Source organism: Stegostoma tigrinum, chromosome 27, assembly GCF_030684315.1.
Source record: "Stegostoma tigrinum isolate sSteTig4 chromosome 27, sSteTig4.hap1, whole genome shotgun sequence".
NCBI lineage: Eukaryota > Metazoa > Chordata > Chondrichthyes > Orectolobiformes > Stegostomatidae > Stegostoma > Stegostoma tigrinum.
Window position 1 is genome coordinate 14090345 of NC_081380.1, and position 13327 is coordinate 14103671.

General features: G+C 39.7%; 1 protein-coding gene across 6 annotated transcripts in view; it reads right to left on the minus strand.

Annotated features, from left to right (window-relative positions):
- Positions 1-3533: 3533 nt before the first annotated feature.
- The window catches only part of limk1a (LIM domain kinase 1a), a 55425-nt gene continuing 45631 nt past the window's right edge, over positions 3534-13327 (minus strand). For all 6 annotated transcript variants that reach the window (XM_048557242.2, XM_048557244.2, XM_048557246.2 and 3 more), the window contains 4 exons: positions 12319-12490; positions 11248-11303; positions 10660-10817; positions 3534-9199 (listed from right to left, as the gene is read on the minus strand). In XM_048557242.2, coding sequence (XP_048413199.1) covers positions 9049-9199; positions 10660-10817; positions 11248-11303; positions 12319-12490 — 537 coding nt within the window. In that variant the 3' untranslated portion in view covers positions 3534-9048. The remainder of the gene's footprint in view (positions 9200-10659; positions 10818-11247; positions 11304-12318; positions 12491-13327) is intronic.

Sequence of the window (13327 nt, forward strand, 5' to 3'; positions counted from 1 at the left end):
CTCAATTTCTTATATCACCATTGCTCACTGCAATCACAAGAGATCCCATTCAATGATCTTCACCGGATTTCCTGAAGCTCTATTCATTTTCTTAAAGAGCCGACATCTGTTTGGAGATTTTATTATGAATTTTAAAGCTAGTTCACACAAACACTAACTTTATGATTAAATGTGGCGTTGGCCCAGACATGCATTTACTGTCACTTCACTCATTTCCTGCTATGTTTAGTTTGGGAGCCAGAAAGCGGAGTTCAGAGTCGAGTTTCATTTCAAAAATGAAATTGCTTTTGGTATTTACCATTGTATACGTGCAGGCTTTCCCAACACTTGGTGATGCAGAATATGAAACCTCCACCTCTGAATTCTATTCACAATTAACTGACTCATTGCTAAGATGTTTTGTTATCCTGTAACCATTTTTTAAAAATGTTTAATTCTAATCATTTTTTAATGCCTCAATTATTGTGGAAAAGGAGTATTTTTCAAAACCAACTACCTTAAATCAATAGGAAGGATTTATATTATTCAAGTTTCATCTCTTTGACGTTTAATACCGTAATTTTTTTTTGAAACCCCAGCTTATTTAATTTCAGCAAACCTGAGGATCCTCCCAGTTCGCTGAATGTATTTCATACCCAACCAGTTCACATATGCAAAAATCTGCTACAATGTCTAACATGAGACACAATGCAGCAACTGGATAACATTTGCTGAATAATCTGAAATGTAAAAATGTTATTTGACAACCAGTTTAAAGTCAGTTGGAATCACAGCATGGTGCATTTGCAAGTATGGGTAGCTACATATTAAAAGAAACAGGACTATTATTTGCAAACAAAAACACACACACACAGAGCACCTATTTCAGCTCAGCAAAATAGGTTAAAACCATTGCTAATTAATTTCTTAGGGTAATTCCCTGACCAGAAATGTGGCTGGTTTAAGATTTAAACTAACCTTGGTAATTAATTGCCAATCAATATTTCTACCGAGGTCCACCTGATAACCAATCAAAACTCTAACAGAATAAAACTGTTGGTTTTCCCCTTAGATTGATAATCTTGCAAACTGTCCTGTTAATTACAAAATAAAAAAGCTTTGACTTTTTTTTAAACCAACTCAAAATATAGTGTTTTAAATCTTCAACTTGATTCGCATTTGATCCATAAATTATTCCTATTCAATTTCATCTATTTTGCTTTCCCCATATCCTCAGACTTCTCTAGTGCAACCACATCCTCCCTGTGGAGAGACCAGAACTGCAGAATTCTCTAGCTGTGACCTATCCAATACTCTGTATAACTGCAACATTACCTGCTTGCTCTCATACTCTACGCCATGACTGATGAAAGCAAGTGTCCCATGTGTCATCTTAATGATCCTATTCACATGCACCGCTGACTTGAGGGGTTAATGAACAATTACCCAAAGATCACTCTGTTCCTCTAAGCTATGCTCTCCTGCCATTTATGAAAATACTCCCTCGTCTTGTTTATTCTTACAAGGTCCATCACCTCACACTTATCAGGGTTAAAAACCATCTGCATTGGTTTGGCCATCTGACCAACCCATCTACATCTTCCTGTAGCCTACAACCATCTTCTTCACTACCAACCACTCTACCAATCTTGGTGTCATCTGCAAATTTGCTTAACATTCCCCCAACATTTTCAGATATATGTATATAGCAAACAATAAAAGGTCTCCAGTACTGATCCTTGTGGTGTATCATTGGACACTGGCTCCAGTCAATCAAACAGCCTTCTACCACTGTTCTTTTATGTCCTATTACTAAACTAGTTTCTGATACATCTCACCAAGTCTCCCTCAGATCCACATGGTTTAATCTTGTCATGTGGGACCTTGTCAAAAGCTTGGCTAAAATCCATATAAACTACATCAACAGAACTTCTATCACCCACATGCATGATCACATTTTCAAAAAAATTCTAACAAATTTATGTCATGTCTAACCTCCCTCTGGCAAAGCTATGCCGACTATCCCTAATGAACCCATGCCTTTCCAAGTGGATATTAATTTGTTTCTTCAGAATTTTCTCCAATAGTTTGCCTAACACTGATGGAGACTCACTAATCTGTAATTTCCTGGTTCATCACTACCACCCCTCTTAAAAAGGTGGAACCACATTAACCATCCTCCAATCCTTTGGCATTTCTCCTGTGGCCAGACAGAAATTAAAATTTTGTGCCCGAGTCCCTACTGCCTCGCCTCCGACAGCAGCCTGGAATGCAATTCATCAGGCCTGGGGATTTCTCTATTTTTTTTTAGGCCCGACAGAGCTTCTAATACCTCCCCATTTCCTATGTCAAACTATACAAGTTCTTCAGTCCCTTTTTCTGAAATCCATACTTATGCCTCCTTTTGCAGAGTGAAGACTGAAGAGAAGTATTCATTCAACATCCTTCCAATATCATATATAGATGCCCTTGGCCCCCACTCCATAACGGACTCTGGCTTTCAGTCACTCAAACAGCCTTCCACCACTTTGTCTTGTTACTAAACCAGTTTCTGGTCCATCTCAGAATTTCCCTGAATTCCACATGCTTTAACCTGCTCAAATCACTCTCCCATGTGGGTCCTTGTCAAAAACTTTGCTAAAATCCCTACAAGTGGCATTACCTGAACTTAGCTCATCCACACATCAAAAATTTGTTGCCATTTCCCCCCACGTTAAAACAGTAACAATATTTTAAAGTGGGTTATTGACTGTAAAGCATTGACATTGTGAAAATGCTTGAAATGCAAATCTCACTCGTTTCATACCAATTACGTTATGGTTATGTCCATTTCATAATCGGGGGAAAAAAAATCAGATCTACTGCTGTTATAATTTCCAGTCATTACACAAAATAACTGAGTTAATTAATAAATATTAACTAAGAACTTTCTAATAATTCAATTGGGGGAACAGGAAAACTACAATCCGATCTATTTTGGAACAATTCCTCGCCATTTTTCACCACCAGAGGATGCTGTTTAATCATAGGTTCTAAATATTAATGGCAGAACTGAATATATCTGCATTGTTTGTTTATATTGTGGCTTTTTTCTGGACCTTTTCTATGCAAAAATTTGCAGGATGTGTATTCAGGTCAAGTATGGTTCAGCCAAATTTAAAGTTTGAGACTAGAATACTTTCCACTTTGGATATCCCATGTCAGTGTTAAGTATCCACATGCTGTTTGATTTAATGAAGTTCCTCTTATTCTATCCCTTGTGCGCCTCAGCCCAAAGCTCAAAAGAAGACCCTTCATCACAGAATATGGCTTTGCCTATTCTTTTCTGCTTAATGTTGTCCCATTGACAGCTAAAGTTCCATGCTTGCTTATTATCTGGTTACTCATGAGGACTGTGGTGAAGTAATGTAATCATTCTTGGTAATATATTTAAGATTCACAGATTCACTCATACTCACGATTTCCAGCAGGAGTCACTGCAGATTGAACAAGATGCCTGGCTGATTAGTGTCCTTTTTAGATACTTTTCAAAAAAAACAGGGTGTACAAGAAAGTGGTAGAGCTGCTCATTGAGATGAAGCTGGTTTATTCCATTTTCCTGTTACAATACTTCACAGATTTGCTGTCATAGTCACCCTCCTATGTGTAAAGTGCACTATGTTCACAGTTTCAAAATAAAACACTAGGAATTAAACACTGGAATTATATGACTGAATCCACAGAAACAATAAATTAATGATAGAAAATGCAAGTTTTGACTTTGTAAACAACATAAACCAACCACTGGTCCTTGAGAGCTCTGGCTAAACAAGGCACAGATTAATTTAGTGGGTGAGTCTGTTCAGCTCGCACTGCAGGTTTCTCAATGCCACACTTGGTCCTCTACACTCTGACAGCAAAGGCTTTGGTGTCATGAGTTTACAATGAATAAACTTTGCACATAATTACTGTATTATTAACTCATGGCTTTTGTTTGAGCACAGCACTGAACAATATTATTGCGTGAAGTTTAAAGGCAAAATTGGCACCAAATAGCAGAAAGCATTCCACTACTGTTAACAAAGTTTACACCTTGACTGCTGAAGGCACCAACATCTGCCAACTGTCAATCTTCAGACAAATGTAGGCAACGAATGCCAACAGGCTACTTAATCATGGAAGACACTGAAACTGAGTTCAAACTTGTTCCAACCACAGGCTCCTTGCAGCAGGAAATGCCAAGTGGAACTCAGGAGCAGGAGTCCTGCTTAAATTCTTCACCATTTTCAAGCCAAAAGCATCAAGGCCAAGTCATAATTTCCAACCAGTAATTCAGCATAGATCAGGGGCTGTTCACCTGGTCTGTGTGGCAGACTGTGCCAGACATTTGTCCACTTTGACAATGTTTCAGTAATTTGAAGAAGTACAATATTAAAGTATATTAGTTTCTGAAGTATCTTAAAATTGAGATACACCCTTCATTTCCATCCCTTTTACTTATTTTGACTGAAAGTATCTGGTTTTCATTCAAAAACAAAGCTCCATTCTAACCATGGGAATTGATTGTAAAACTCTGGAGACTCTAAGTTTGCATGACGGTGTGTTATTTACCCAACTGCACATAAAAGGCAAGTAGGCTTGGACTAAACTGCACAGGATTTGGGACAGTATACTGTTCTCTATCAATCTGGATATTGAATTCAAAGCATTGCAAATGTACATAAATATTCCCCTTCTCACGAGGACATTCTAGGTTGCAGATTCTCAGGCGCAGGCAAACTTTTAGTTCACTCAAGTTTTTGCCATTCCAGGTAGATATTGCTGCCAAATTATTTGATGGTCACAGCCAAACCTGACTCTGGTTTTCAGCAGATAGTCAGTCACACAAGGCTTTCAAAAAGAAATATTCTAAACTGATGCACTACCCAGCCCAGTGGATCTGAGCCAAAGAGGCACATCTAGTAAATGAAATTGGTCCAATGGTTCATGATCTATAACTATAATGAGCTTATCTTAGTGATTGCAACTCTGCCTCTATTAAAATTAAAACAACTAAATCAGGATGTCAGGAAAAAAAGTGCTCCTTACTGCTACTCATCTACAAAGTCAACAATTTCAGTACCTACCATATGTAAACTAGTGAATATTTTTAGAATAGTTGTTTTGGATATCACCATCTAAACAGTTTATACTGTGACATTTGTCTTCAAACTCTGTGAAGACAGATGCATGGATACAATAATGATAAACAGATTCAGCCACTTGATTACAAGGGCTGTTGCTAAGTGCAAAGTGTTTAAGGCCAAGCAACAGAGGAACAGTTATGTTTTCCTTACAGGAGCCCCCACATTTGTCACGCAACTGACGCTATACTGATAGGTTCCAGAGCTTTCACACAGTACACCCATGTCACTGAACTGTGAAATATTTAATGATGTGAATCCTGAGGTACTTGAAAAATTTAAATCAAGTTAGTTATTGACGAAACGGCTCTTCATGAAGACAGCAGTACATGAATATGCAATGCCAATTTTCTAAAAACCAGCTAACTGATCACAGGTCTGCATAGGGACTAGAGATGTCAATCTTTTCATGCCTTGTAAAACTTCAGTGGCAACTCTCTGGTACACTCTACATAGCAAATAGGTTATGGCTTGACCCCTAATCACTCCTGAAGCAATCATTTTAATTTATACAAGCTGCAAATCCTTGTAAAGTCAACAGATAGTTGGCAATTCAAAATCACACATCACCATAGATTGACATTAAGCCCACAAGCATCTGAAAGTCTGTCTTATGTTTAGTAATAGCCTTATGTGTGATGCAACGGGAATGGTCATACTCAAAGTTCATTGCTCTGTTGGGTTGTGAAGAGTAGCAGGAAGAAAGGATTCTGATTAAACTGCTGATTAATTCTAACATTACAGAACCTGTCTGATATAAAGGGCAGTTTGCAAATTTTTTTCTACTGATGGGTGGCCCAGGATTGACTAATACTCAGGTCCTCAGCTACTGGTAAACAAAGTAGAAGGAAAAGCCAATGCTGCAATCACTTCATTAGCTGAAGAATTTTGAGTAGGTCTCAATCTTGCTGAATCTTGGCGTAGTGTGGAATAGTGAGGCTATTCGTGCTTGGAATGGAACACTGGCTACCAAATGTCAGCTTACATGTCAGGTACAGGGCAGTCATGATGCAGAGTAAAGCTTGCAGCCCCTCCCAAGTAATAGTCCATGATTGACCACGTTGGCTGTAGCATAGGCCAGGTGAGGGGTAAAGGTCACATATACATCTTCTACCTTCTGTCTCATTCCAAATCTCGGAACAGAACATTCTTGCTCAGTTGAATTATCTCACAATTTTTCCAATTCCTGAACTGGTCAGAGTGGAATCATTATTAGGGTCAGTTTTGTGCTGTCAGAATAAGACTGAGTTGCAGAAACATTTCTGCTATTGCAAACAAGAGATATGCAACTCCTCATTCTTGGGATGATGAACACCCAAGTTCCAAGAAGGGGAACAGCATCTGACGTTACATTTCAGGAGCAAGGTAAAGTAACTTGCAGTTTTGTGCCCACAATAAAGACTGAATGTGTTTGATACCCAGAAAGAGTGATTATTCTTTGTTCGCTAATGTAAAGCACACACCAGGATACAAACAGAAGAGCAAAACAAAGAGGGAGGGGAAAAGGCAGAAATCAATTGGCGTGGAAGCTCAAATAAATACAATCCGCAACACTACAGATGTAAATCTGATGTAGAAAAGTGAAAATGCTACCTGAACAGTCTGACAAGCATAATTAAGCAAAAGACGGAGCAAAAATAATAACAAAGAGAAATTTTAAAAAAGAGAAAGCAATGTGAATTGATGCCTTTTGGAAATGTTGACTGTCTACATATGATGATACTAGACAACCACTTGTGTTGCAGTTCAGGTCACCATCTATAAAAATATTTGGAAAATATCCTACATTCTTCTGCAGGGCCTTTAGGCCTGAAACCAGATTTAAAACGGGAGGCAGAAATCGTCTACTTCACTGTTGAGTTCATCCCCATTTACAGGTTATTTATTTGCAGTCAACAAAATGCCTCGTGCTACACCAAGTGACATCATGAACCAAATTTGCTGTAGACTGTGGTCCTGTCCTAGAAAAGCAAGGCCTGGCCCAGGAACCAGTGCTTTCAATTGTGGAGGGGTTCTAAAGAATTTCCCAATGATTATACTACAGTCTTCTGTGTCTGAGGTTTGTGCACTTGGCTCTGCAGATATTCAGCCAATTAGAGTTCAGAGTAACATAATGAGCAAGAACAAATGAACATTTGCCAAGAAACAATAGACTGGAAGTTGAGTTGTTGCATCCCTGTTTTTGAAGAAACCCAAACCTAGGGACCAGAGAAAAAGCAGTGACTGCGTGTTGGATGGTCCAGTTGATTTAGCTGCACATATAATGTCCACTTAAAACCAACTTTAAAATATTTCCAAGGGTTACCCTTTAACAAAGTGTTAAAAAATGCTTCAAAAAGGGAGAAGAAAAATCGGGTACAACAAAAAGGAAGACAACATGGTCATCTTACAGTGAAAGGTAGGGGGAAAAAGAAGGAATGAGAGTTTCAGAATGAAACTAGATTTACGGGTTAACTAGCTATCAACTCGAAATGGAGGTCTTGGAAATCTTACAATTTAACACTAAAATTGTCAAAGATGCTCCAGACTAATAAAGGGCTGGACCTGAAATTTCAAAAAAAAAAAAATCAGAAAACAAGCATGGAGCAACATTAATGTGGCAACACCAAAAAATGGTAAGCGTGTGTTACAGACTGATGAGGAAAAGGAGAGATTATTACAGAGCTCTCCTGAAAATAACTGGGGAGCCGCCATGTAAATGCTTAGTTCAAACGTGGCTCACGCAGACACGCTTGTGTATCAGATGATAAAAGCCTTATATGTTTGTTAGGGAAAAAGTGAAGAAGTTTTTGTTGAGGTTAAGAGATGTTGAACAGCGTGCAAATGGCGATTTTAGCTGAAGCTGGGGAGCTCAGAAGAGACTCAATCCGAGTGAATGTTTAAGAATGATGTACAACATTTGGTTCAAATACAGTAATTCATGCTGGACGCTCCTACAACAGCGTCTTCATTCTGAAATTCTTTAATAACTGATTTCTCATTCCATTGAAAGAAATGGAATCTTAATTGAGCAGCTCTTCAACACATGCCACATGACTACAAACCCTGATGAAATAAATTAATGAGAGACCCCAGCCCTGAACTTCCCCCCTCAGATTAAGGAGCTTGTCAATGCGATGGGGAGCAACTGTTGTCTGAAATTTCAGTGGTTTCTTCCATCACCAAAATATTCAAGTTGGAATGAACTACATAAGATAGATTTCTTTTCCTGCTGGCTGTGTCAAACCAGTTTCTACTTTTGTGCTCATTGAGATAAGGGACATTAGCACTTGGAATGGAAACTCGACATTTCAGTTTATACTGTCTACCATGAAGCTTTAACTCGGGTGCACAATTTGCCTGGTGTGGGCTTAAACTGCTTCATTCCCCTGACCCTAAACAACTGAACAAGGTGAAACTTTCTAATTATCATACAACCATCCTTTCCTGCCTCTACTAGTGAGATTGCTAAGTTGGAGGCAGTCTTCTGCTGAGGGTGCAGGCCTACTAGGAGCAGGACAGCACCAATCAAATTCCCATTGTACAAAGTTCTTCTGTATCCAGAGTTTGAGCAGACAGAAATCCTATCCTGCCACTAACTGCAGGCATTCACTTATATACAAATCATGTGTAAGGTGCATGAGCACTGAGTTAACCATGGTGGGCATACCATTTACATCAATACCCTAGATACTGCCATGTCCTTCCTGTATCCTACTGGAGGTGACCAGCTATTTACATGAGTTGAGTCTTGTCTGGTGAAATGTTAAAGCAGAAGGGTCTACCCGCAGAATAATAAACAGTACATTGGAGTACTTGCAGGTTTGATTGTGCCCAGAACGCTGATGAAATGGGAGATTACGTGAAGGTGGTCAGCTGAACATCAGCATGCTTGCAGATTACATGGTAATGGTTCAGCTGGACCAGCTCACATGGCTTCCAGAAGTTTCTCTTTGCTTCTTGAATGATTCTGGAAGAAGGAATGATTGATCTGTTCAAGGTCGGAAGTGAGAGCAAGGTGCATCTCCACATGCAATTTCAGCGCTAGCAACCACTGTTCCAGCTTCATAAAGGATGGTCTGTGAAAAACAAAAACAACAAACAGCATTAGGAGTGGTAGAATGGGCTGGTTACTACAGCAGTAAAGCGGGCACCAGGAGATCTTGTTGTAGAAGAGTTGAAATATATGGTTGGAGTGAATTAACCAAAAAAACTCAAAATTTACCCACATCCCGGGTTGGCTTGATTGAATACCAGGGCGATCGTCAAACTCTTCCCAACTACATTTAGAGGAAAAAATATCAAGCTTGCCTATCTTAATTACGTAAATCCCAGGCGCTGCTGACCGGGCTCCCCCTAAAATGCAAGTGGTCACTCCCAAAGTGGCTGCTGAATGAATGGAGTTTGAGACTATCTGTGGTGGTTAGAGGGAAGGGAGGGTCCAAATGAATGAGAAAATGGACAAAACTAAAACTATACTTTCGCAAAAATTCATTGATCTTAACACAATGCTGTGTACTTAATGCAGACATAAAATCTAGCTAAAGACATTAACTTGTAAAAAATAACTTTTTCCAAAATATTACTGCACCGTCTCCTTATTGTAATGTATTTACCAGACAGAGACAGGCCATTTGGCCCAGGATGCTCATACCACTGATTAAAATTAAATTTCCTAAAAATATCAGTGCTAACGATATAACTGTTAACAGTTCAAGATAGAGGCTGTCATGCAACCAGAAATAACTACGCTAACCATACACCACATCGACAGCCAAGATTATTAAAATTAGTTCACTGCACGGTGGCTCAGTGGTTAGCACCCGGGTTCAATTCCATGCTCGTGCGAGCGTCTGTGTGGAGTTCACACATTCCCCCAGTGTCTGCCTGCCTTTCCTCCGGTTTGCTCCCACCGTCCAAAGATGTGCAGGCTGGGTGGACTGGTCGTGTTAAATTGCCCTAGTGTTCAGGGATGTGTAGATTAGGTGAGTTTATAGGGGTATGGGTCAGGTTGGGATACTCAGGAGGGTCAGCATGGACTTGTTGGGCCGAAGGGCCTGTTTCCACACTGTAGGGGATTCTGTGTTTCTTGATTTTTTTTATATTTTTTTAACCCCAGTTGTCAGGTCAGAACCTGTTGTAGATTAATGATCAATCTCTCTCTGTCAACTAATCAGTCTAAAGTTATGTTACAATCAAGTTGGTAGAGGGTAGACTAGATGAACATTGTTCTCTTGCCCAGGAAATTCCTACGGGCAGCACTGCTGTTTAGAACACTGGTCCATAATATATTTTAGGTGCTGCAAAAGTCCTTTTACTAATCACAAAAATCTTTTAGGCAACTTTGGAGTCAATGCAAACTCAAGCAGCTGATTGGCAGTATCATTGAAACCCATCCAAAGTTCTGAAAATACCCAACAGTCAGCCAACCAACATTGTTTTACCCATTTATTTCAGGTTCCCAGCATCTACATTATCGTCCTCTTACATTAGCCTTTCCACATCAAACCTTGCCCAGAAATCTTTGTGGCAGACTCACCTCATTTCTGGATCCAAGTCACAGCACATGACTGCAATTGGGAAGAAGGCAGCAGGACATTCCTCTGGACAGTATCGATCCAAGAAAACAGGGACATTCAATCCAAAATCTGTTGTCCTGGGCAGGTAATCTGGGTCTGCGTTTACTCTACCAATCAGCTGGAAGTTTTAAAAACAATCAACAAATTACAAGAACAGCTGACATCATCACCTTAGTAAAACTATGCCTTTGTCTTACACTAGATACTCAGTTCACAATTTGGGTTTGGTGTTTACTGCTTGATCACACAGTAATCTCTCAGTTTACAGATTATGTCTAATCCTAATGGAAAATATACAGTAAATGGCAGAACCAGGCTTATGGCATTCATTGGCCTGTGTCTGATATCCCAGCCCTCAATCACTTTGTTGCAGTGCCAACACAATATAATGACACGCAGAATGAAGTGCAACAATCAGAAAGAAGAATGAATGTAACATTCTGAATTTACTGAGCTGCTGGTTCAGAAATTGTCTATGAAGATGGTTTCCTGGTCATTAGTTTTTAAGAAGCAGTTGACAGTAGCAGCTACTCAGTTCATTTTCTTACCTCACACAGCATTATCCCAAAGGAAAAGATATCAACCTTCTCATCGTAGCTTTTCCCTGGGAATATAAAATAAAGCAGTTAATCACCAGTTGAGGCCAAATCAAGCAAATATCGTGAAAAAAAAATCAGAAAAAGGAGGAGTTGTTCAGAGTTTGATTGTGCAGCGCAGAATGCAAATTAAGAACTGTTGATGATCAGAGTACTACTGTTCAAACAGCAGTATAAATACAGACAGTGTGGAGGACAAGGAGTATTGCTGAACACTGGGCAATTTTCACTGGCAATAACAAACACATAGGGGTTCTAATAAACTAATTGAACATCTACTCTGTCTCACTTACACACACATACACAAAGAGGCTGAGGTTGAGGTTGCAGTCAGAAGGCATTAGAGCAAGGCCCAAGCATTTGCATTTGTTTCACCAGTTGTTGGAGGAGCTGCTCAGAGAAATCTGGCTCATACGTAGTGGCAAAAATACTTCAATAGAGCTTAGATAGCACAAACCCAGCAGCAGACTTCCCCAAAATTCACCGCTTGGGACACCACATTTACAATCTATAACCTCAGATAGAGAAGACAGATGAGAACTTCCTCTCATTGAGGCTCTGAGCTGGCCAGAATATTACCATGTCCTTAAATAACCTTCACAAAAACAGCGATAACAGCTGCTATGAACAGTATGAGATCACTTTAAAACACGGGTGGGATGCTTTCATTCAGTACTGGTTGGGTACAGCCAGCCAGTACTGCTGCACAAACAGACTCAAACTCTGGGCGCAATTTGTCTTTTTGTTAATGGCAGCAGCTCCACTGTGCTAGCTTGGGGCAAAACTAAATCAGCTGATCCCTAATCACCAGCCACAGGCTTGTGCTGGCAAGTGTTGACTCATGCAAGTTACCGGAATAACATGATGATGTCCTCCACAACCAGCTAGCTTAATGACATTCTCTGCCTCGCTCACAGGTCGGGCCATAATGGGGCTTCCACGGTTAAATCCGAGCAACTCTTTTCGGCCCAAGGATGAGAAGATAGGAATGAAGAAGAGGCGGTTCCTCATTTGTGTGCTCACCATTTATCATCTCTGGAGCCATCCAGTAAGGGTTTCCCACCACAGTGTAACGTTTCTTTCTGTCCGGCTTTCTCATGGTGGATAGGTCTCCTGGTGACTGATTGTCTGCCTGCTTTTTGTCATCAACCATTAGTCTTGACAGTCCAAAATCAGCAACCACTACAGTATTGTTCTGAAATACAAGACAGAAATTGATGGGAGAATCTCAGTCTGATAGAGACCAGCATCCAAGGATAAAACTAATGGGACTGAAATCAGACAAGTCACCAGAGACTGATGGCCAGCATCCAATGGTTTTACAGGAAATGGCTGGACAGATAATTGAGGCATTGGTCAAAATATTCCAGAACTCACTGGATTTTTGGAATGGTCCAGCAAACTGAAGAACCACTAATGTGACGCCTCTGTTCAAGGGAAGGAGGGAGACAGAAAGCAGGAAACTATAGGCAAGTAATTGGGAAAACATTATAGTCCATTATTAAGGATGAAAGAGCAGGATATTTAGAAAACCTAACAAAGTCAACATAGTTTTGTGAAAGGGAAATCATGCTTGACAAATTTACTAGAGTTCTTGGAGGATATAACATGCAGAGTTTATAAAAGATAACCAATTGATGTAATTGTTTTGGAATTTAATTAAAGGCACTACGTAAAAGTTCATTGCGTGAGACAGAAGTGCTCATAATTGGGTAAAGTAATAGAATGGATTTAGAATTGGTTAATGAACAGAAGACACAGAACCAGGATTAGAGTCTTTTCCACGTTCAAACAACGCAAGTAGTGGAGTGCCACAAGGATCAGTCCAAGGCCCTCAATTATTTTCTATTCTATAACATACTGGAGGAGAGACAGAGGGTTTTGTATCTAAATTTGCAAATGATATAAAGAAAAAGAGTAGTGGAAAGACATGTTACAAAAGGATATGGGGAATTTGCAAGATGATTATAGAAAGGTTGAGTGAACAGCTAAAGATTTGGCAGGTGGAATTTAATGTAGGAAAATGTGAGGT